Raw genomic sequence first — 26,169 nt, 5'->3', positions numbered from 1 at the left:
AACAGTAGTACTAAACTGTCACTTCATTGTCTCGATCTATCTTCCCCACTTGAGCACCACCGCCGCAGTTACAGTCTGGAACTCTTTAAGTCGACCCCGGGACCGAATCCATCCACTCCCACGGCCTCTACACTCTGCCAATACTACTACTACCACTCGCCGGCATCAACTATCCGGTTGTCTCCATCAGTATCACACTCGCCGGCATCAACTACCCGGTTGTCTCTACTATCACACTCGCCGGCATCAACTACCCGGTTGTCTGACTCTATTACATATATATAGATAGATAGAATGCGCTTGGCCAAGGAGTTCACAACATTGCCATCCGGAAGTATAACGGACCAACACACAAACTCGGTGTAACCATGAACTTTTATAGTCTGGTTAATACAGTTTAGTGACAACAACTCACAAACGCGGATGGCAAAAACAATAACAAAGGCCTGAGTGACGTCATCTGCATACTATCTATAATAAAACAACTCGCTAAGACGTACACCTACTCAATAACTACCATAGACAACACAGGACGGTAGTCTGTGATAACTACCAAATCTCGGAATCAATTATGATGTGTCACCAGGATTATTTAGAGAAACGCCTTTATTGTAGAGAGACTGGCAAGATACAACGTGCTTTCTTTTTTGCTTTTGTTTTTCTTTTAAATGAACTTTTGATATAAGCTTATAATAAAAAAGTCAGGTTTTTTGCCGAGATGGAGTTGTTTTTTAGGGTTTTTTTCTAATTTCTGACACCACCCCCCTTCCTCCCCCCCCCCCCTTGTCCAACCAGCAGTGATTGGGTAGCTGCGTCTGTTCGATGTGGCGGAAAACACTAACGTCCTACCTAAAGGACAACAGGAAATTGCTATAGTCCGTTTCAGGCAATAGAACCCGAGATAAACTCCGGTTCTCACACTACTATGTTATGACGATCGACCCAATCAGCAAAGTCCGGTCCGCACTCGTGCACCGTCGCGAACTCGGCCGGTAGCATCGTCACAACACACCGTTCAACTAGATGCTCTGCCGTTTCGGGTTCTTGCCCACATCGGGTACATGTTGGACAGGTGAAAAGTCCCCACCATAGATAACACAGGACCTCCTAGTAGTCTGTGGTCCCCACTGATGAAGCGCACTTGCCGATAGGCAGCTCCTCAATCGAAGCCGATTCGCAGCTACCCATTGTCTCCTCTTACTGGTATCAAAGCCTGACAACTTCTCACCAAGCTTAGAGGAGTGTACGTCCCCGCCCCCACGAGGGATTGAATTCGTCCAAACCGACTTCCATCTCGTATATGCATCTCTGTCCGTAGTCAGGGAAGCTGCGTACAAGGGTTGTCGGGACTTATTTCGGCTCGAAACGGGGGCGCCGTCCATAATGCGCTTCAGAGGAGTATCCCCATTCCCTCTCTCTCGGACCTTATTCAGCCAGTTTACCGTAATCGTCTCCCTCCGGACATCGGGGGACTGGATCGCTGCCATTATCGTTCCCCATTAGCTCATTCACTCATGATTTATAATAAAATCACCATTATCTGTGTTCATCAACACGTTTTATTTTTCCGCGCACCATAATCAGCTTCGTGGTCGAGTGGTATGACATTCATCTTTGGACCCATAGGTCGCGGGTTTGAGTCCCACTTTGGTTAGTGCAAAGTGGAGTCATTAATGACTTTTTACAAAGAAACACCCAATCCAGTTTAAAATGAGTATTTGGCCATTAGCATCGTTGTTGGTGGCAAACGGACATCGTCCCATATTATGTTAGGTGTTGTTTGGATTGGGACACCCTGTAAATCGATGTGGGTACATTTTGGGGATACCACACAGAATAAAGTGTTTTCTTTCTTTCTTTTTTATTTACTTATTTATTTACTATTTTTTACCCCGTAGGATACTGCTCCGTATAAAGTAAATTTGACAAAAATTAAGCCTATCCAGTAAATAATTCCGTATACAGAAAAGGTCCAAGTTGATTTCCGGTTTTCAGTAGCAGACAATCTTCAGTCTATGATGAACAAGGAAGAAAGACTGATTATCTTGTTGCAGTGAAAACAAATGAGATGACAACGGTTTCCAGCTTTATAACTGAAACATGGGAGGATTTCAATTCCCCGACAACGTCCACCTTTGCCAGCAAAATGGGCGACTACAGGCAAACGGTGACTTGTTTAGAAGAAGTAAGCAATGACTTCAATGTTTTTTTCTTGCAGACTTTATTGATTTTGATGATTGGATTTGGATGTGAATGGGAAGTAAACAAGCCATTAGTTGGTAAAGTGGTGTTTTTTCGGGGTGATATTTTCAATATTCATACTCTTGAAATCGTTATCTCTAATAACTGAAACGGACTAACCATTACACTAAAGTTTCCTTTTTACCAACCACAGCCTTTGCCAAAGCCTTTGCCTTTAAACTTAGAATGTAAAGTTGCAGATTCCTGTTGAAACTGACAAGTTGACAATGCTGAAGGAGGACATTGCTGTCAAGTATGGTCATAACATCTTGCCCAAAATCATCAAGAAATGAGAGAAAATTGCTCACCATGGGTTTGAACCAGATAAAAAAGAGCAGCAATTGACAAAGGATGCTGATGTTGATGCTCACAATAGATGTCTTCACTGGTCCACATATCGTCTGTACATTCTTAATTCTTTACCACCCTCCCAGTCCCCCGCCACCCTTGGCTTTTATGGTGTCTCTACTACAACAATAAGACTTTATATTAATTAATTTTTTTTCCTGGCCCCAGTGATGTTACAGAGAGGTTGCACTGTATATAACAGTTCAATAATGTTTATAAAAGGTCATGTATTTTTCAGAATTTCTTTTAGTTTTGGGGAATTAAAGTAGTTCCCACACAGAATTTTTGGTTAAGAAAATATTGGTGTTCCACTCTTAATTTAAAAAATGTCCAGTTGAGACCTCTGAATTCCACTGTACGTAAATTTGGAGTTGCTAAAGATGCAACTGCCATTTTTTTTAATTCAGGAAGTTTTCAATATAATATTTTATTCCAAAGACTTGAGTAATCATGTATTTTTCTCCTTTTTTCAAAATCTCACATTTGCTTTAATTTTATGAAAATCTAAAACGATTACCATCCAGATGATCTCAAATTGTGTTTATTCAATCACCAGACTTTAGACCTCGACCGAAACAGCCTGACTAGAATGAAGAAGTCAGTCAAAGCCCTCTACAACTCTGGAAATAGTAAGCTTTTGTCTTAAATTTCTATATTGATGCTATAGTGTGATTAGTATCTGTAAATATTCTAGAAAATATAAGTAGTCTTTCAGAGTCATAGTTTATGATGGCTTGTTATTTGTAGTACTCCTAAACTGACTGTAAAAATTAGTTGTTACCTTTTGAATTGGATGCCAGTTTATTGATAAGTACTTTTCATTAGATTGAACACATTTCTATCCCTAATACCTGAAAGGTGGATAGAGGGGTCAGAGAAAACTGACTCTATCTGGATTTGTATGTGAGAAGAGTGCTCTACCAATGGAATTATCGAAACTCCTAAGTATCTTTTGCTATTGAGTTTATGGCAGAGGGAAATCATTTCTTAATGTGTCACAACACTCAATGCAATAGGTAACTCTGTCTTGATTTCCTCTGGATGATTCGAGCGTGGCTTGGGGGCAGCATGGCTCAGCGGTATGGTCTTTGCTTGGTACCCGAAAAGTACCAAGTTCGATCACCCGCCACTTCGCTGTGTGGCCTTGAGCAAGTAACCTCGTCCTAGCTCAATTTGCGGTGCTGCACTGCCTGGGTTATTCCAGTCTTCCCTTGAAATATACCCTGGAGACAAATTTCCCCCTTGGGATGAATAAAGGGAATTTTATTTTATTTTTTAATTTATTAATCCTGTAATATCAATATTTAATATCGGGATAGAATAGACCATATTCACTTAAAGAGCAGTAACAGCAATGTGAATGCAGTTCATTGCATGCTGTTATTTCTGTCTTAGTAGCAGTTTCTAATGGTCTCACACTACAATATTGTGACGATTAATCCAGGCAGTGAAATCATTACTGCATCTGTGAATAGTCGCAAATCCTCCCGGCTGATGCATCACAATGCAACGTTGAGCCAGATGCTCTGTAGTTTCATTTTCTTTGCCACAATGCATACATGTGGGATTATATCTGGAAAGTCCCCACTGATGAAGTGTGATTGCTGTGAGGCAAGGTCTAGACTTTAGTCTGTTTGCAGCCACCCAATGCCATCCTCTTGCTGGTACAGAAGTCTGCACCTATTTTTTCCATGTCGACTTTCATCTCGTATATGCAACCCTGTCTGGATTCAGGAATAGCTAAGTACAAGGGTCTCTGGGACTTGTTTTGGTTCATGATTTGGTCCTTATTGTCAGCCAAATTTCATAAAATTTCTGTGATGATTTGAAAGAGAGGGCAGTGCGGCTCATTATTATGGTCTTCATCGAACAACCCAAAGTTACTGGGTTCACATCTCAGCCACAGGGCTGTGTGGCCGTGAGCAAGTGATCTCACCGTAGTTAATGGGATTGCTGTCCATACAGTGATTTTGAGTGAGTGCTTATCCCTCAAAATTAATTCCCCTCTTAAAGATTATTTAAGTTAAGTGAACAAAATTTTAAAAGAATATATCAAAACAAAGACAATCAGTCGTGCAGTCAGAGAAATGAGGAGTGCCTGTTTGTGTAGGACTTGATTTAACAAAGCATTGTTAATGCCAAAGATCTCAAAAATTGTGTATGAAACAGAGGTTACTTGATAGTTGGGATGATTTAGTGCCTAGATTCTTCACAAGGCTACTTATGGAATAATGGTAGCACGTCTGACTGGTAATCAGAAGGTCTGAGGTGCAATCCCTAGTTAAGGCAGGCTGACTTTTTTCTTGTATTTCTCTATCTTGCATTTTCTGGCACTGTTTCATACACACTTTTTCAGATCTTATCTTACACCAGTACCTGCTCCCTAATTTGTCACTTTGATTTTGTTAACTCACTCAACCCTAACACCGACTATATCCTTAGTTTACCAGGGGGTTACTTTTACCCCATGCCTATTTATTACATTCATATGAGACAAATTATAGGCGTGATATCAAAGCTAATGTTTTTAGATTTTACATGTTAATGGTAGTTGAATAAAACTATCTATGCACATGCTCAATTTCAATACATTTTTTTCCAATTTTGAAAAGTAGCAAAAATCTCTAGGATTGAGTGAGTTAATGCCAGTGAGTACAGTGAAACCATGGAAATAAGCTACATGAATATAACTGCATTATATTGAATTTGTTAATTGTTTTTGTTTGTTTCAGATCACCATAGTAATGAATCACGTCTTGCAGAGAACCTGGAGCGTCTTGGAAATATAGCAAAAAAACAAGAGCATGAGATGGAGATTAGTAAGTTATGTATGGGTTGTACTAAAACATGATTTGATTGATATCTGCCAGTTTGTAAGATTATAAATTTTATTTGGGAAGTTTAAAAAAGAGCGAGTGTTAAGATGAGGAAAACAAGAGCATCAGGTGGAAATTAGTAAGTTATGTATGGGTTGTATTAAAACATGATTTGATATGTGCCTGTTTGTAAGATTATAAATTTTATTTGGGAAGTTTCAAAAAGAGCGAGTGTTAAGATAGGAAAACAAGAGCATGAGGTGGAAATTAGTAAGTGGTAATGTATGGGCTGTCACTAAAACATGATTTGATACCCATCTTAGGGGATTGGCGTGATATAAATGCCGTCCATTAGATTTACTATTAATAATACAGTAGTGTCATCTTGCAACAAAGTCGAGCGCTATTAACATGGATCTGTGACTGGGTGAATGACATTGATTACATAACTTAGATGTGAATCAGTGCAAAAATTAATAACTAACAGGTAACGTTTTTTTTTTTGTTTTTTTTTTAGAAATGGAAATCTAGTGTCATTTTAAAGGGCCGCAAACTGTAGAGGGAAGGATTTCAGAATGAAATTTTACAATCCTTCTTCATATTCCATTGGTATCAGCATAGTTTGATAGATAATCTACTATTGTAACATTTCATTTTCTTTCTCATGTCAACTATGTCTTGTAAAGTGCCATTGAACGCGTTAGTTGGAGATGGGTGCTCTATGAATTTTATTATTTATTTATGTGTTTAATGTCTTTTCATGCTTACCTTTTATTTAGTATTATTATGATCATAGACTTCTGGCAGCCCTTTAACACTCTATGGAACTGGACGTGTCACCATAGCAATGCACATTTTTAGTTATAAAGTAATGATGGTTTAGAGTACATTAAGCTTCAATTAAATGTTAAAATGATGAAAATAAAATGTACACCAATTTATCATTGACAAAAGGCATGGTAAAAAATGCAATGGTATACAGACGATTTTCAATCCTCTAATCATCGCTTATAATATCCATTGCTAGTACCACTTTATTATATAATCTATTATTACCGCTGTTTTTTTGCTTTTTTTTTACCAGGCTCAGCATTTATGAAATTTTCTCATGTTACCAAAGAACTTTCATCCAATATGCAAAACATGGTAGGTATAGCATTTTTATGGAAAATAGATTGATTACAAAACTTTTCCTATGCTACATTTATTGTTTACAGTTTTTAAAGTTCATTACTGGTTGAACCATTGGTTGTGGTCTTGTGATATGACACTCACTTTTGGATCGGAAGGTCCTGGGTTCAGGTCCCGCTCTGAGCAGTGCATAGTGGAATCCTTGGAAATGACTCTTTACTCACATTCTCTCATCGTACTTAGGTGTAAAATGAATACCTGCACGTTAACAGCGTTGTCTCTGTGTGAAAAAAATGTAATATTGCCTAATTGGCATCAGGTCTCATACTACATGTTTAGTGTTGCTGTTGGCTAGGGACCCCTTGCAAAGCTCTTTGATCATGTTAAGTGGGCATTGTGCTATATAAAAGGTCAATTTTTAAAAATGTGTTATTCTCTGAGATAGATAAAAACATGCTCTTTGCTGTGATATCTTACATGCTGTTGGTGGAGGAAATGACTCAGTTCATTATTTAAAAAGGGTTGCTATCTGCTATCTCGTTTTTAATGTCACTGAGAGTTGCATTTTAAAAAATTTGAAATTTATACATCTTATCGCTACTGTTTATCTTGAATTATTTTGCTTTTATGGAGAAAAATGATTATAGTTTCTGAAACTACCAAAAACTGAAATCTGATAATTTTGATAATTTCCACTTTAAAACTGATTTTCTCCCATTATATAAATCCTGACATAATGCCACTCAAGCCGTGGGGTCACAATTATGATATGGCCATTATCATCCTCATCCTAATCATCATTAGCATCATCATCATCATCATCATCATCATCATCGTCATTGGGTAACCCTGTCTAGATTACTATTTGGATGATTGAAGATGATCCTATAATCATCAATGTTAATCAGATAGGGATGTAAATGACCATTTTCACCAAAAGAGCAGTAACGTGAATGCAAATGAAGTTCGTGACATCATCATGATTCTTTCATCATCACCATCACCGTCTTCTCTGCATTCCTACAAGTTCCTACAACCCATGCATCATTTCATTCCATTCTTTCTTCCAATCAGATGGATGGCTTAAATAACAGGGTGTTATTTCCTCTGGATTCATTCTTGAAAGGGGATCTGAAAGGAGCTAAAGGGGACCTCAAAAAGCCTTTTGATAAGGCACTGAAAGACTATGACACCAAATTGTACGTACTTACAGTCAGACGTTATGTTTCATTTTGTTTAACTCACTCAACCCTAACACAGACTATATCCATGCTTTATCCGGGTTACTTTTACCCCATGCATATTTATCACATTTTTTGGAGTCAAATTATAGGCGTAGTATCAAAGCTAATGTTTTTAGTTTTTACATGTTTATGGTATTTGAATAAAACTATCTATGTACACGCTCATTTTTAATACATTTTTTCCTAATTTTTAAAAGTAGCAAAAATCTCTAGGATTGAGTGAGTTAATCTGTCAATCTGAACGGTTTTGAATCTGGATGATTTATTTATTTTTTCGTTTTGATTGTTTGAGGCCCATCTGTCCTCTTAGAAGTGATTGGATAGTTTGGTCTCTCACAGATACAGTAGATACGGTCCCATAAGGGCAATAAACAATGATTTCTTCCCACTTCACTCAGCAAGATCAAAATCTCTAGGCTAATGAATCATCTCTCTGTTATGTATTATTATATTTGTTATTTTGAATGTATAATGTAAGCATTTGAGTGTATTCCTCTTTGTTGGATTTTGTGCTTGTGTCTGGATAAGACTTATAGGTGATCTCAAACTAAGTACATTGGTGGTATGCTCTTGGAATCTACACCTGATCCCTATTTGTTCCCAGTTCCCCTTTGTCTTAATTTCTCTTGGGTGCTTTAATTGCAATTCTAGAACTTTTACTATCCCATTTTCTTCCTTTTTAATGGCACTGATATAACCTAAATGTGTTGCAAGCGCCGTAAAACCCTTAAAAACAAAAACAAATGAATCTGGAGAACTACTTAAAAGCTCTTTTTGTTAGTTATAATACAACGTGAATTTGCATTCAGGGGCTTTTGAAATTGGATGTCCTAATATATGCCTTTTATCATTTAACAGCACAAAGACAGAAAAAGAGAAGAAGAAGCAGGCGCAGGAGGCGGGCATGGTCAGAGCTGAAATTTCTGGGGCAGAAGTAAGTGTATTATTTGGTTTTGTTTTCTCATGCTGTAAAACTGCTGAAACAAGTTTAACATTACATCAGATTTAGTTGGTCTAAGGATATCACACTCTAAAGTTGTCCCGCTTGATATTTTCAGGACAACTTCATGTTTCTATATTGATTAATATCCCTAACAAAAAAAAAAAAAGAAAAAAAAGATGAAATGTTTATGGCCAAGGGTTACTATGGTATGGCAATTCAGAATTTTATTCACATTTATAACAATTATTTTGTTTTTAATGTTTAAGATGGCAAACAGCTTGAAATCCAAGGGGTTTATTGGTAGTAAAAAGTATAACGAGGTATCAGTGCTATGTTTTTGATAAAATGCTTCATAACTTTCGAATTTTGACTTACAAGGTAGGGATTTTTTTTGGTTAAAAATCATCAAAATCTGGCCAAAAAATCATTCTGACCCAATTTTGAAAATGCTTGATCAACTTTGTTACTTGTATTCCTTCCATTCTGTTTATTGCGCATCTCATCTTTGGACCTTTTATTTCCTTGGTCACAGATGAGAAGTCAATTTAGAAACTTGGAAGAAATCCAATTTGGCCACTGTAAATGTAGAAAGTGTTTTGCAATGCACATTTTAGACTTCCTTTGAGACTTTTAGGTGATCTCAAACTTATATTGTTGATGGTATGCTCTTGGGATATACATCTGTTCCATATTTGAACCAATTCCCTTTAGTCTTACTTTTTCTTTGATGCTCTCAGTTGTAAATCTAGAATTTTTCTTACTTTTTCATTTTCTTATATTTTACCGGCGCTGATGTTACCTAAATGTTTAGCAAGCACCATAATACCTTTACAACGCCCCCCCCCCCCCCCCCCCAAAAAAAAAAAAAAAAGAAGTATGCCCATCAGAAACATGGGGAAGGGTCAACGAGATAAGAATCCCTAAGTTAGTCATCTTAATGCTTCCTTTTATTTGCTCTAATTTCTTCTCAAAACTAGATTGCTGAGGAGATGGAAAAAGAGCGAAAGATTTTTCAATTACAGATGTGTGAGGTAATGCAATCAGTCTATGGGCTGTTGTATATCATAAAATAACATTTCATTTCTCGGGTTATTCTTGGCTAGAAAAAGAATATATTTTAAATTATTAAAGTCATAACTTTTATTTTAAAAATGATTATTGCCCATTCATTTTATACATTTTTGAAAACAATTATCAAAAAATTGTTCATTACATCTCTTGGAATGATTTTTCTTTGAATTTAGTCAATACTGGGCTAGCACTTAGTGAGTCATTTCAGTTTAATTATTGTACTTATTGCATGATTCATATTTCTTGTATTACATTTTCCAAATTTCACTAAATTCTACTAAATTCACACTAAATTTTCTTTTAATTTTAAGTCATACATAGGGATATGACAGTTAAAGAATACCAGCAACCCAATATAAATATTGTATTTTAAAGCTGCACCATTTCATTTCTCCTTAGTACCTGATCAAACTGAATGAGATACGAACCAAAAAGGGTCCAGACCTCCTCAATTCTCTGGCTGAATACTATCAAGTGCAGGCCAAGTAAGCGAGTTACCAACTGTCATAATGTCCTCATCATCATCATCTTCAATGTCATTGATGTCGTCGTCATCATCATGATCATCGTTATCATCATTATTGAAGTTGTTTCAAGTAGTGAAGGGGTGTAATGAAGGGGTTTGAAAACCGAGAGAAACCATTTTTTTTTTCTTCTTTGAGATTAAAGTGTTCATAAATTTAAGATTGTTATTTCGCTTGTTACATCATCGTCATCATTATGATCGTCATCGTCATCATTGCTTTATACTTGATTCTTTAAGATGAAAGTTTTCATAAGGTTAAGATACTTCATTTTGCTTATAACATGCCTATTTTGACCCTTGAGGATGGTTTAGCAACTTTCCTTGTTTGTTTATTTATGATTCAATGCATTTTCACCAAAGGGAAGCTGAGAGGAATGTAATGTTAAACTATTGGTTGGAATTTTGTATTATTTAGAGGTTCACTGTTGAAGAAATAGAGTAGAGAAGCATTCTTACTTTATATTGTTAGTTTGGAAAACGAATCTGTTAAAACATCAAAGGTATGCATAGAGGGAGTGACCATTAAACCCAGAAAGCATTATTCTCGTATCAAATCCTAAAAACAACTATGAGGAGAAAGCCCAAACATTGTCTCTGAGTTGCCGTTTCATCCCTTCTTTGCCACTTAAGTCAACAATGTATTTATTTTATTTTCTCAGTTTTTTCCGTGATGGATTGCGCACCATTGAGCATTTTGACAACTTTGTTGAAGAACTGCAGAAGCAAGTTGTTAAAATACGACAGCAACAGGATGCAGAAAAAAGGCAACTGATTGAGATTCGTGATTCTCTCAAGAATTCCATGACATCCTACAAAGAAGTAAATATTTTGGAGCTTTTTTAATATAGAGTAATATCCACTAAACATGCTCAAAGTACTTTACAAGGGGTCCCTAGCCAACAGCAACACTTAACATGTTAAGTTAGGCCTGTTAGGCGATATTGCAAATTTCTTTTTTAGATGAGAGACAATGATGTTAATGGCCAGGTACTCATTTTTACACCTGAGTATAGTGAGAGAATGTGAGTAAATAGCCTTTTACAAGGCTCAACCATTTGCCACTCAGACCCGAACTCAGACCCAGGACTTTCTGATTTCAAGGCGAGTATCATACCACAAGACTACATAGCCACACATATAATTATACTGAGATTCATTAATTTTTGTGGTCATTGTGTATTTTGGAAATATTGATAGTCATAACAATATTTTGGAAATTGTATTCAGATTTCTTCATCCAGATCCGTGCATTTTTATTGGAGAGATTCCAAAAGTTCAAACGTTATGTGTGAGTGTGTTTGTACTGCTGCCAACTATTATAATTTTTAATGATATTCATAGTTTAAATAGAAAAAAAAAATAAAGATTTGTCTTAATCTTTACTTAACTTTACTTTCTTAATTTAAAAGTTGATATAGAAGTTTCAGGAAAACCACATTCATCTAATTAATTTTTTAAAAACCCCAAAAAACTCAAATGTAATTTGCCTCAAGAGTCCATGGACCTGGAATAGGGAACAAAAGTGTGATGTCATAAAACTGGTTCCAGTCTCATTGGAAGTGTAAAACCACTCCTTCGGAGTACTGGATGCATACATTGTGTAATTGATTTTCTGGTATCAGAGTGATGACATCTCATTTCTAGTCTTAAGAAAATGCTTGCCGGTCATCAATAAAGATTGTGCATCCTTGCTCTTTTACACAATGTAATCATAAGAATCTGCCTATACATCCTCCTACTAAAATAGTTATGCCACCTTATGATTCAAGATGTAACCTATTTATTAATAGTCAGCCGAAGGACTGGTTACATACACACATCCAAGGGGTTTGGAACAGGAAGAGTAGAAGTTGTGAAGCCACAAATTCTCTGCCCTTTTGAATTCAATTTCTTTAATGCAATATGGGCAGTAGAATTGTTTATTACCCTTTTGACAGTATGCTAGTCAATTTCAAACTACTTTCCACCCTATTTCAATTAGATTCGGCCACTCATTTATTGCTGGAAAAAACATTTTTCGTCTTTTAAAATTTTTTTTTAAATAACAAAATGTTGCGATTAGTGTCTAACTCAAATAAATTTCTAAAATGACCCAGGTGTCAATTAATGCAATAAGGGCTAGATTTTCACATTCAATGAAAAGCTTGAATACTGATAATGGGCGTTGAATCGAAGTCAACCATGTGTTTATGCAAAACCTAACCTGATTGGCCATCTTGCTTTATAAGGGTCCCCGTGTAGCCAAAGATATTCTATATTCATATATTCTAGTTTTCTTGTGCAAAATTGACAGTAACAAAGTAACAATTGCTTTCCACCCTTTTACAGGACACTAGTTTAAATCGTCACCATATCACACCTACCTAATCACTGATAGGCTGACTTGTCTGTCTTCATTCCCATAAATTTTCTATTTTCTTACCTCTTTTTTCCTTGAGTATAATATTATGATCATTTTAAAACATGATGCTTTTTTACCTTTCAGTCATCCAATAGATTTTCAGGATCTAGCTGGGTACTTTATTTTTATTTATTGAATATAAACACCAATGTGTCCATTGCGTAAAACTATCGTAACTCGGTCTTCTTTTCTTTTCTTTTTTTATAAGAAGAAAAACAAAATTGATCAACTTACTGCAAATTTATTCATCTACATATTTGGTTGGGAATATATGTGGTTTAAAGATATTATCATATACTGTAAAATTGGAACTTTTGACAAAACAAAGTGATGACATCTCATTGTGTGATAACTAGTCACCCATTTGGCAGTATAAAAGCAATAACAATGATCAGAGATTTCATTCGATTTACTATTCAATATCTTCATTCTAAATCATAAGGCATCCTTCTGAATAAAATCGTTACTTGCAACCACAACTTTGAATACAACCATCACTTACAACCAAACTAGCTGTATAAGAAACGGATTTATTTTATGAATTTAATACCGTCAGTGCTCGGAGATTGGTGTTATATGAGCCTGTGGCAGTACAGCCAGTTTCAGATGAAATGTCAAAACTTTCAACAATCAGGACCTGGCAATCTCCTTAATTAACCAGTAGATTTTTGACCAATCAAAACATGGGATTTGTGACACACCTTCACACATGCTCGGACAAACAAAGTTGGTTGTTTATAAACAATGACGTAATGAAATCTCTGATCATTGTTATTGTTTTTATACTGCCAAATGGGTGACTAGTTATTACACAATTTTCTCGGCCAGATTTTAACGTTTAGATTTACACATAGTTTTCTGTGTTGGTTCTATTGATTCTGCGGTAGCACATCAATAGTAAAACCTGTGTAGTTGGCTATGTTAACCAATCACTGCCATTGTTTACATTATGACGACTGTCCGAGAGGCGCGCCGTTATCTAAGTGTCTATTGGTCACAGCTCACAGTTACCTCCGATTTACTATTCAATATCTTCATTCTAAATCATAAGGCATCCTTCTGAATAAAATTGTTACTTGCAACCACAACTTTGAATAAGATTGTTACTGGCAACCACAACTTGGAATAAGATTGTTACTGGCAACCACAGCTTTGAATACAATCATTACTTACAACCACAACTTTGAATAATAATTGTTACTTCCAACCACAACTTTGAATAGAATTGTTACTTCCAACCACAACTTTGAAAAGAATTGTTACTTCCAACCACAAATTTGAATAAAATCATTACTTGCAACCGCAACTCTAAATAAAATCGTTATTTCCAACCACAACTTTTAATAAAATGTTACATTTTTACATTACGTAACAACTAGGCATATCATCAAAATTAACCGACAAAGTCCACCTACTTTTGAATTGATATTATGTTTCGGATATTTTGCATTTGAAAGATTAATATACCAGTTACCTGCTTTTCAACAATGGAACACAATGGTGTCAATTATCGTCTATACATTTGCGTGTGTGTGAAAGCTATGTGTCTCTTTGGCTGTGCTTTTGTGTGATGTAGTAATTTTATTTATTTTGTCGTCTGCTGAGGAATGTTGAACACTAGGTTGTGCCAGAATGGGAAATGAACATTTGTTATAACAGATAAAGTATAGATAGTATGTGCTTGGCTAAGAAGCTCGTAATATTGCCATCCGGAAGTATAACGGACCAACACACAAAACTGTGTGTATCCATGAACGTTTATAGTCGGGTTAATATAGTTTAGTGAGCATTACTCATAAACGCGGAGGCAAAAAACAATAACAAAGACCCGAGTGATGTCATCTTCGAACTATCTATAATTTGTTATTATAACACTGGTTCAATTTTCATTTCTGGCTCCACCATTTCTTTATGTTTTCTTTTTGTAAATTATGGATCCTACTTTTTTTTTATGTTTGTCTGCTTTTTATTCAAAAGTTTATATTTTTAAAATGTTATTTGTTTAGAATTGTATTAATGAATGTCTTCTTTTTATATCTATTAATTTATTTTCTTATGGATGCCTGTATTTTGTCTCCGATTTCCTTTTAAGATTGATTTTGTAGTTTATTGTTTGAGTTTTTAATAACTCAAGTATCAATATAATATATAATATATATATATATAAATATATATAATATATATATAGGTCGAATAAGTCATATATATATATATATATATATATAGGTCGAATAAGTCATATATATATATATATATATATATATATATATATATATATATATATATATATATATATATATATATATATATCTGTCAAATATTTGCAATATAGTAGAGTGAGTGGTGACATTGTTTGTTTACACTTTTTATTTTCCACCTCAATTTCATATTTTAATGGAGCCCAGAATCCAGAATAAATGTCATGGTTGTCAGGTCTGCATGCATGCATTATTCATGCTGCTGGTGACGGTTTAAAGTGCTCCCGCCTCTAAAATTATGTTTATGTGGATCCCAGCTATCTGTTTGGCATTGGATTTTGATGTCCATACACGACCAAAATCTTTTCATTTTTAGCTTTGCAAAGAAAATCAATAAAATAATATGAATGTGTTGGATAGCCAAAGTGGGTGGTATCGTTGGAAGAACACAAAGATTGGGTTGTCGGATAACAATTAACAGTGGAATGACATGCTACATAGCATACCCGATGTCCTCTCTTAGTGGAAAGGAAACCATGAGTTGCCAGGAAGGAGTAAGAAGTAGCCAAACCTATTTTTACATAACATAACTTAAAAACTTGACAAAAAGAACAAGATGTGGAAATCATCGCCCATAGACAATACACAGAAAAATTGTTTTTTTTCCATACCATTCTATGTTGTTTTTTTTACCCCCCGTTGATATCCAATATGAATTTGTTCTTGTATGTACTGTTATTTTGATTGCTTGACATTTGTTTGATGGTGAGATTTTTTTTGGTTAGAAATCGGTTTAAAACTTTTAACTTTTTTTTCGGTATGGTTTAAGCAGTGATATTCCCCATACATTTTATCTAAATTTTTGTCCATTATTAAGTTTGGCATAGAATGATTTTTAATTTTTTCAGCAACTGATGTATTCTTCCTATTTTATTGTTTAAATACATTTTTTTTTTTCTCTGAACATTGGATATCGTTCACTGAAATGTACAGATTTTATTATTTATCTTTTCTTTTTATCTTCTATTGAATTTTATTGTTTTTGTTTGTTTTTTTTTCCTTTGTTTTTTACATCACATTGTGATACTGTAAAAATTATTAGTAATTGCACAGTGTGCTGTACTCTAGCTTTTGTGTTCTTTGATGTTGTCGAAATTGGATTGAAAAAGATAAAAGATAAGACTCAAATCTGGCCTAAATCAAATCCTAAGCCATGGCATTAATCAGTGCTATTTGTTTCCTGTATCTCTTTGCTGTTTGAAATGTCCTTGAATGTTTATTCAAGATACTGATTTTGATTCAGTCAAATGTGCATAGCTATTGCTTTAATTGTTATTTGGTGTTGTCAGAAGTGGATTGATGAAAAAAAACCCAGACAACCCCCCCCCCCCAATGCAACAAATAACAAACACAAAACCATGGGTGTAATCTTGAGCAATTTTTTTGTTTGTTTTCCTGTGTATCTATGCATCCCTCAGCTGTTCGAGTCAAGTCCCTCCACTGAATTATTTCTGTTCTAAACACAGAAATATTGAATGTAAAATTGCCACTTGCAGATTTAAAGTAAGCAGGCTTGTTAATATGTCAGTTGCTTCACCAATTGAACGGCAAGGCCCATGTTTTAATTTTGTTTTCTCACTTATTTCCCAAACTCGGATGAGGAGAACATATTTACTTATGTAGACTTTCTTGTATTTTGGCAATAGTAGTCCTTCAGACCCTTTAGGCCCATAGAGCGGGAGTTTATCCCAGTTTCTATAGCTTGAAACGGACAATAGCAATTGTTGGCTACCCTTTGGATAGGACGCTAGTCTATCGCAAAGTACTTTCTGCCAGATCTAACAGACTCAGCTACACAATCACTGCTGGGTGGACAGGGGGGTCATTAAAAAAAATCTTTACTGCACCCAGGATCGATCTCGGTCCCTTTGTGTGTGAAGCGAGTGCTCTATCATCTGAGCTATCGGGTCCCCCCATGTTGGCAATAAATAATGCTATTCTTTAGGACAATGTGTGAATTTTGGGACTCCCTGTTTTGATATTTATTTATTTTATTTGATTGTCTAGCTGACAGGCTTCCATAATGTTTTAGTCCAGTATGAATAAAATGGGAAAAAGAGGGGTAGGGGATAAAAACAAATCTAATATATTATTTCGTTCACTCCTATAGTAAATCTTTAACTGTGTTATAGAATTACTCTTGTTTTACATAATATGATAAAGGTTAAGTGTTTTAGCATTAAGATTCTTGTTAGTCTGTTCATGAACAAAAAATAAATAAAAAATGGCAGATGTTGAATGGCAACCAAAGAAGATAAAAAGAAATATGGTAAGAGTAAAACTGTTATTTTCTGGTTCACCATCTCAAATTGGCATTACCTCAAAGAGGCCTGAGATATGTTGCTGTTACTGATGTCCTGGTCATTACAGTAAGAAATGATTTCAGTTAGGTTAAAGTCAAACTCAGCCTGTAAAAAGTCGATCAATTGTCCTGACCTGCAGACCAATCTCTTTGTTTGATTTTCTTCTCTCTAGGCCCCAGTCAATTCCAGCCCTGCTGGCTATAGCCTACACCAGCTTTCAGGAGACAAGTCTCACGGTAGCGAGAAGACAGGCTATTTACTCAAAAAATCTGAAGGGAGAATGAGGAGGGTGTGGCAGAAACGACGGTGTATCATCAAGGATGGATCGATGTATATCAGTCATCATGATGTGAGTACTTGATTGTTTATAAATCTTTCCTCGAGCTCTGCACAATACTATTTGATTAAATAAGCATTGACCAGGAAATTAAACAGTGTGTAAAGGTGAAATACTCTGGGTAGTTTTTGTTTTCATCAATGAAAACCTGTTTTGTTGTGATTTTTTTTTTCAGGAAAGTAAAGAGCCAGTCAAGTTGAATTTACTTACATGTCAAGTCAAGGTAAACTTACTTTTATTGTTACAAATATCTCCTCGTCTTTGAGGTTTTTGATTGCTGAATGTTGTTTGGGCTTTTCACCTCTATTTTATATATCAATTTTGGGTTATCAGACCTGCAAATGAGTAGATGTTGGATGAACCAAATACTGGAAATTTGAGTTTCAAGTCAAAATGATATTTATGTTAAATCGAATGTGTTTATTTTTTTTAGGTTTTTGTGTTGTATAATAAACTGCAATCATCTATTCTTATTTTTAAAACAGGGTTGGGGTACAAAATTATTCCATACAGCCAATGTTAAATTCTTGCCAACAAATACAGAATAAGTGGCAAATTAAAAAAAAAAAAAAACCTACAGTAAAAACCAGTTAAACATGTTATCAATTAATATCAGTTATAAGTATAGGGCTCTGAAGTGGCCGAAGTGTTCCTTAAATGCCCTTAAACATAAATAATGATATATTGTACATTACACATTGCTATTCTTTCAGGTAAAAATATTAAAAGGGGAGTAACAATTAAAAGCATGGAAGAAAAATATAAAATAAATAAAAGCATTCATTCTTTCTTATTATTGACATATTATGAATACTCAAAGCCACAAGTTCCCTATCAAGGACATTTTTAAATTCATTAATATCTTAGCTCTCTCCTTACCAGCCATTTTTAGAATTTCATCCGAAAATTCACACCCACCCGACACAAAAATAGACTTTTCCAAATCAAACAAAAAAGTAACAAATGCATTCTCTACAGAATGTTTTTCAGCAAAATGACGTCTACAAAACAGTGTTTATTTTTAATAGCTGTAATCAAAGTATTGCTTTACATTTTGTGATGTCCAAGAGAAATCAGAATGAGAAAATTGACGGTTGCATCGTAACGAATGTGACGATTTCTCTTTGGTTGGTAAGGAGAGGGTTAAGCATTTTTAGTTTTAAATTCCAGACTGATCCATGTTTTGGCAGTACGGAATATAAATGTATTCTTTCTAATCGAAGTTTATTATTTTGAAATAAATATTAACTCTAACATAATACTATAAGGAAATAGTAGATAACATAAGTAGCTTTCATTTATTATTTTATCATTTTTTTGCCTTCTGTAATCTCCAGTTAGTCCAAGAGGATGCAGGAAAACGGTGCTTTGATCTTGTCTCGTCTATGAGTAAGTATTCAGTTTAAACATTGGGGGGACTACTGAAATAAAAATAGATGAAGATGATGGAAAATACAATGCAGCAGGAGTGTCAACATTTATTTTGATTGTAGTCAAAGAGAGTTAATTCGATTGTAGTCAAAGAGGGTTAATTCGATTGTAGTCAAAGAGGGTTAATTCGATTGTAGTCAAAGAGGGTTAATTCGATTGTAGTCAAAGAGGGTTAATTTGATTGTAGTCAAAGAGGGTTAATTTGATTGTAGTCAATGAGGGTTAATTCAATTGTAGTCAAAGAGGGTTAATTTGATTGTAGTCAATAAGGGTTAATTCGATTGTAGTCAAAGAGGGTTAATTTGATTGTAGTCAATGAGGGTTAATTCGATTGTAGTCAAAGAGGTAATTGATTGTAGTCAAGAGGGTTAATTGATGTATCATGAGGTAATCAATTGTAGTCAAAGAGGGTTAATTGATTGTAGTCAATAGGTTAATTTGATTGTAGTCAAAGAGGGTTAATTTGATTGTAGTCAAAGAGGGTTAATTTGATTGTAGTCAAAGAGGGTTAATTCGATTGTAGTCAAAGAGGGTTAATTCGATTGTAGTCAAAGAGGGATAATTCATGAAATAAAAGTTCAGCTTTTATTTCATATTAGTTTTCCTTGGGTAACTATACTGATTAATAAGAGAGAAAAATTGTGAGATCCGATGTACTGTCATAGATAACGTATACATTTATCCGACAATCTGTCAATGAATTAAGGAAATCATAGAAGGCTTTGTATTAGTATCAATTGATCAATACCAATTGAAAAGAAACTAGATCATTTATATAGCGCAATATCAATTAAATGTGCTGAAAGAACTTGACAATGGATCCCTGGCCAAAAGCAACACTTAACATGTAGGATGAGACTGTGAGAAACCTGTTAGATGATATTACAATTGAGAGCATGTGAGTAAGGAGTCTTTTCCAAGGATTCAACTATGCATGGCTCAGAGCATGATTCGAAACCTGGCCCCTCCAGTACAAAGGCGAGTGTCATACCACTAGACCACATAGGCGCCCTGAAGCCACATTATATAATACAAACCAGGCTGCAAGAATGTTTCATTGCTCATTTTACTTTATCTAATGTTGACAATCATTGTTGCTCATTCTTTCCAAAAAAAATTTTCTGTTTATGGAACAATGAATCTGAACATATTGAAATGTTTAACAAGACTTTTACTAACAGGGAAAGTGTTCTGTTTTTTTGTTTTTTTTCACAGACATTGACAATATTCTCAGCTTTGTATAGTCAGTCAGTTTGTATGAAGAAAAAGCATAGAAGTAGTTGTAGTAGTAATTATAGTAATAGTGGTAGTTGTACTAATAGTAGTTGTAGAAGTAGTAGTAGTTATAGTAGTAGTAGTAGTAGTAGTAGTAGTAGTAGTAGTAGTAGTAGTAGTAGTAGTAGTAGTAGTAGTAGTAGTAATAGTAGTAGTAGTAGTAATAGTAGTAGAAGTAAGAGGAGGAGGAGGAGAAAGAAGTTGTATTTTTGACATCAGTTAACATTGTTAATTTTATTTCATCTTCCAGACAATAGAACCTATCATTTTCAGGCTGATGAGGCCAAAGAAATGGATGCGTAAGTAATATTTGTGAACCTCTGTTTGTCAGCATTTCTACCACTCCAATACCAGTGTACAACAGTTGCTACTTATATCCAATGACCTCAGCTGTCAACGCCTTCTGTCAAAACTGGTCCAAACACAACAATTTCATCAACCCTCCTTTATGTCTCATGACCAAAGTAGTGGATAAAATAGTTGTTTTTGTTTTTTTTTGTTTTTTTTGGAGAAAGCAATCATCTATCTGCCAAGCAAGGTCAGTAGAAAGCTAGTTCCAGAAGCTACACGCAATAGGTGATTGTCCTCCTGTAAAGCTACCAAAAAGCCACAAACACATTTGTATCCCTCTTTCTGTACAGAAAATCAGAACCTCTGAAAAACCCCAAAGTGGAGGCTCTTAGCCTGGAGGGTGGATGAAGAGTTATTTGACAAAGGACTTGGGTTGGTCTCATAGGGAGGAGAATCATTATTAGCATTTTTTAGCTCCCTCTACACTAAATTTACACAATAGATACATCAATGACATTTTGTAATGAAAATGATTACACATCCCCCCCCCCCCTCCCAGAAAGTTCGGAGCGACCAGAATCAATGTTGATTTCCACCATGGCAGCACTTGTACATATTTTTTCAAACAGTTGATTTGAATCCATTGCCTACATTAGCTACACAACCTTAAATATGCTTTAATAAAAATGTGTTCCATCAAAGAAAAATGGTTGTACTCCTGCTATGCCTACTAATACACTAAATGGTTTGTTTAAAAGTTGCGCTGGTAACAAGTTTACTCAATATAAAAAAACGGTTATCTATAACCGTTGCATAGAGGATGTCTAATACACCCACCACACCCGGTCCTTCATGGGGTGGCACCAAGAAGAGGAAAGTCGGGCCATCTATCTTGGTCAAGGCCTTTGACTACACTAAGTATAGTTTTAAGCATTCCAACAAAATCGAGCTATGTAGAGTTAGTGTGTGTTGAACCCATGACCTCAAGAAGTCGGGATACAAGCTCAGGATAGACACTATGATTGAAACCTCTTTTTTTTGAGTGGTGGATGGCGTCGACTGTATTTGGACATTTCTTAAGTTATGAGACACTATTTTCTGTAATTGGATTCAATAGTCTGATGTCACGTCGCCCAGCAACGGCGAGCAGCGTGGTTCTAATCAAAGAAAATCGGTACTTTTTATTCATCATGCTGGCTAGAAATTTTCATATGTCATGTGATCAGAATGGATAAAAGTCAAAATATGATCATGTTTATAATGTTATTCTCCTCTGGATACACTTTTAAGCTCGTCAGAGAAATATTTCATAAGGGCGTCCACCATTGTTCAGATAGTTTAGAGCCAGTTACTAAGTTACCATGCGTCATTACAAGGGAAGTGACATGACTGTTGAAGCGTATTACAGAGGTATCCCTATTGTATATCACAATCAGGTCAACCAATGGGCACTAGACAGTTTCTACTTAAATATTTCCCTACCCCCCCCCCCCCCCCTCCATTCATTCAACTTGGATGAAAAGGCTTCTGACTTTGTTTTAAATTAAAATCGTGTACAATTATGCTCTAGAGTGATTTTTATTTAATTGTGAGATACCGTTGACTACAACTGCAGAGGTTTTCCTATTGTGTATCACACGAAAGTCAACGGATTTCCTCCTGTGCACCAGAAAATTTTTACTGTGAGTTTCTGAAAGAAAATCCGCATCCGCCCCCCCCCCCCCCATTCCCATTCAAACTTGATGACAAGACTTCTGTTTTATCTTAGATTGATACTGATATCACGGATAAGGTTGTTCTTCCATGTTTGACAGTCGTTCATTAACCAGTTTAGCAAATATGATTCAGCAACGAGCAGCTTGGTTCTAAACAAAGAAAATTGGTACATTTTATTCTTCATGCTAGCTAGAACTTTTTCACATGTCATGTGATCAGAATGTATAAAAGTCAAAACATGATCAGATTTATGTTTTTCTCCTCCTGATACACTTTTTTTGCTCGTCTGAGAAGTATTTCATAGGGCATCTGCCATTGTTCCGATAGTTTAGGACCAGTTACTAAATTACCGTACGTCATTATGAGGGAAGTGACGTCACAACTGTTGAGCCCTATTGGAGGATTGCAGTGGTTTTTTAGTGCCCAGAGCTACTCAACATAATATTTTTCTTTTTTCAAATCTCTTTCTTAATCAGATGGATCTCTGTGTTGAATAATGCCAAAGAGGAAGTTCTCATGGCAGCTTTCAAAGATAGTTCTAATTCTCCAGGTATGTAACAGTCATTTGAAATGTTTCTTTTAATGCAATCCCATCTTCATTGTGCCTTTGTTTCTTCGTCGTTTTTGTCATCATCATCATCATCATCATCATCTGGGTGGGGTTCCTTGCCTCCCATAATGGGCAGGGAGACACTTACTGTGTCTTCTATCCCCCTATATATGTTTTCCAACATGCTTTCTGTCTTTGTCTTGGAATGAGATTACTTTCGTTTTGTCCAAGCCCTGGCCGGATACCCTAGCTGAGAGGAAAACAGTTAAATGTATAGTTAGAATTTTGGGAGATGATATTTTTTGTAAATCATCTCTTTGTTATGCACTGTATTATGTGTTTTTTTACATATTATATGTTATTTGTAAACATTTGAGTGTATCCCTCTTATTTGGGACCTGTGCTTGTGTCTGGATGACACTTGTAGGTGATCTCAAACTAAGTACTTTGATAGTGTGCTCTTGGAATCTATATCCGTTTCCTATTTGAACAAATTCCTCTTTGTCTTACCTTTTCTTGGGTGCTTTAATTGTAATTCTATAACTTTTTACTATCCCATTTTCTTCCTTTTTACTGGATCTGATATGATCTTAATGTGTTGCAAGCGCCGTAAAACACTTAAAAACAAAACAAAAACATCATCATCATCATCATCATCATCATCAAAAATCATCATCATCATCATCATCATCATCATCATCATCATCATCATCATCATCATCATCATCATCATCATCATTGTCATGACATCACTTTCAACAATGTGTTTTAACTGTAGCTGTCATCATAATAATAAGCAACAATTACATCACCCCATCATGCTCGCAGTACCCTGCATGACAGTCTTACACAGGTTATCATACTGGACAGTGTCTCCAAACCATGACAATTTCCTTCTTTTGACTATTGACAACAGTGGTTCCTGTCCTCCTGCTCGATCCTCTACCTCTTCTAAGATATCCTTATTATTTAAGAGACAATAGGTTTTAAATACTTATAAATGCTCTGTGACACTTTCATACATAGATACAATTTATCCGAGTTATATGTGACCCATCGTCTCAAAACGGTATTATATCAGAACGAACCAAATGCTTAAAAGCTGAATTAAATGTTAAACTGGTCAAAAATATAAATTGTTGGCATTAGCATCCTCAAATATGCTACCCATTCTCCTCAATAAAACATACAAACTCAACACAAGTCTGATATTTCTGGCTATAAATTCAATTTTCAACATCTTAACTATCCCGACTTAATACCGTCTTGAGGCGAAGGGTCACATATTATATAAATAACATTCCATATTGTATTTTAATGGAATCAGGTCTGAACCAGAGTGTTCGAGAATTGACATCTTCCATCATGGACAGAATAAGACGGATGCCAGGAAACAAGGCATGCTGTGATTGTGGAGCACCTGGTGAGTAGTTGTGGCCAATTGAATTCCCCACAGGGTGGAGGATGTTGGACGCCACCCCTCTTTTGGCCGACGGAGTCCTCAGCGGTTCAGAGCCTGCTATATACCTTTTGTCCCTCTTCTTCATTTATCCTTACAAAGTGGCCATGAGTTCTTGTTCTTTCATAGGACTGTTTGGAGTTGGATGGATTTATCTTTTTGTGAGATGTGATATTTTTAATAATTGAGCTTTTATATAGCGCAATATCCACTAAACATGCTCAAAGTGCTTTACAAGGGGTCCCTGGCCAACAGCAACACTTAACATGTAGGACGAGATATGACACCTATTACAATTTTTTTCAGACAGAGACAACGCTGTTAACAGCCAGCTATTCATTTTACACCTGAGTACGGTGAGAGAATGTAAGTAAAGAGCCTTTTCCAAGAACTCAACTATGCGCTGAGCAAGGCTTGAACCCAGGACCTTCCGATCATACCATTAGAACACATAGCCGCACATATTTTTCCACCTTTTAAAATCATCTCTCCATTATATATTAGTTATGTAAGTGTTAGGTTTTTTAATTTTAATTCTCAGTTTGTAACCATTCAAATGTATCCCTTTTGGCTTCTTGTTCTTGTAGCAGTGTCAGTGTAGGCCTTATACGTGGTTTCAGTCTGTTTACAAAGGCATATCACTCTTGGATCTACATCTGATCACTCTTGAACTAGTTACTTATGACTTATATTTTCTTCAATGATTTCAAGCTAGATTTAAATCTCTCTTTTTATTATATCATCTTTTTTTTCTACTGATGATGAAGGTGATGGTTATAATGATGATGGTAGTGGTTATATATTGATAGTTGTGGTGGGTTTAGTGATAATGTTGATATTGTTATTAGTGTTGTTATTGGTAGTTGTTGGAAAACTTTAACCTTTAAGTTGAGTTTGAATCTTTGTTGTCTTAACCCTCTCCTTACCAACCATTTTCAGGATTTTCCCCAAAACTTCACACCCAAATAACACAAAAATATATTTTTCATCACTCAAACACAATAGCAGTAAGTTCTTGCGATAAATAATTTCTTTAGCAAAACATACTCTACAACATATTATTCATTTTCTTTAAATTTTATGATGTACAAGAGAAATTTGAATAAGAAAAATGTTGATTGTATCGTAACGAATGTGACGATTTTCCGATAGTTGGTAAGGAGAGGGTTGAATATTGATAGACATTGTACTGACTATTGTGGTCCTTTGATTCCAGATCCCGAGTGGATTTCCCTTAACCTGGGCGTGATGATATGTCTGGAGTGCTGTGGGATACACAGAGAGATGGGGGTCCATATATCCAGGACTCAGAGTACTGTCATTGACGAGTTAGGAACATCACAGCTACTGGTATGTGTGATGGCGAATCTGATTGTTGAAAGTCATCCTTATTATTATCATTGTCATCATCATCTTCACATTCATCACCATCATCATCATCATCATCATCATTATCATTGTCATCGTCATCGTCATCATCATCATCATCATCATCATCATCATCATTATCATCCTTATTATCATCATTGTCTTCATCATCATCATTGTCTTCATCATCATTATCATCCTCACATTCATCTTCACCATTATCATCATCATTATCATCACCATCATCATCATCATCATCATCATCATCATCATCATCATCATCATCATCATCATCAACAGCAACAGCATCATCTACTCATGGTTTCTATACATTCCAGCTTGCCCGAGTGATAGGGAATGAAACCTTCAATGAAATCATGGAGGCTATTCTAGATCCTATGGACACCAGCAGCAATTCTACCAAACCTAAACCCTCTAGTCACATGTAAGTATCTTTTTG

The 26,169-nt window shown here is 35.5% G+C and overlaps 1 protein-coding gene across 1 annotated transcript in view; it reads left to right on the top strand.

Annotated features, from left to right (window-relative positions):
* The first annotated feature begins 1,999 nt into the window (after positions 1-1,999).
* LOC144957319 (arf-GAP with SH3 domain, ANK repeat and PH domain-containing protein 1-like) overlaps positions 2,000-26,169 on the top strand; it is a 50,410-nt gene continuing 26,240 nt past the window's right edge. Inside the window, exons 1-17 of the mRNA XM_078888458.1 lie at positions 2,000-2,185; positions 3,146-3,218; positions 5,322-5,408; positions 6,490-6,551; positions 7,611-7,735; positions 8,639-8,714; positions 9,701-9,754; positions 10,194-10,279; positions 10,980-11,139; positions 17,455-17,631; positions 17,795-17,842; positions 18,957-19,008; positions 20,576-20,624; positions 22,809-22,882; positions 24,210-24,305; positions 25,558-25,691; positions 26,048-26,154. Coding sequence (XP_078744584.1) covers positions 2,069-2,185; positions 3,146-3,218; positions 5,322-5,408; positions 6,490-6,551; positions 7,611-7,735; positions 8,639-8,714; positions 9,701-9,754; positions 10,194-10,279; positions 10,980-11,139; positions 17,455-17,631; positions 17,795-17,842; positions 18,957-19,008; positions 20,576-20,624; positions 22,809-22,882; positions 24,210-24,305; positions 25,558-25,691; positions 26,048-26,154 — 1,577 coding nt within the window. The 5' untranslated portion in view covers positions 2,000-2,068. The remainder of the gene's footprint in view (positions 2,186-3,145; positions 3,219-5,321; positions 5,409-6,489; positions 6,552-7,610; positions 7,736-8,638; positions 8,715-9,700; positions 9,755-10,193; positions 10,280-10,979; positions 11,140-17,454; positions 17,632-17,794; positions 17,843-18,956; positions 19,009-20,575; positions 20,625-22,808; positions 22,883-24,209; positions 24,306-25,557; positions 25,692-26,047; positions 26,155-26,169) is intronic.

The sequence above is a fragment of the Berghia stephanieae genome, chromosome 11, assembly GCF_034508935.2.
Source record: "Berghia stephanieae isolate SIO BIC M18660-M18661 chromosome 11, UCSD_Bste_1.3, whole genome shotgun sequence".
NCBI classification, from domain to species: Eukaryota; Metazoa; Mollusca; class Gastropoda; order Nudibranchia; family Aeolidiidae; genus Berghia; species Berghia stephanieae.
This window is presented reverse-complemented; position numbering and strand designations above follow the sequence as displayed.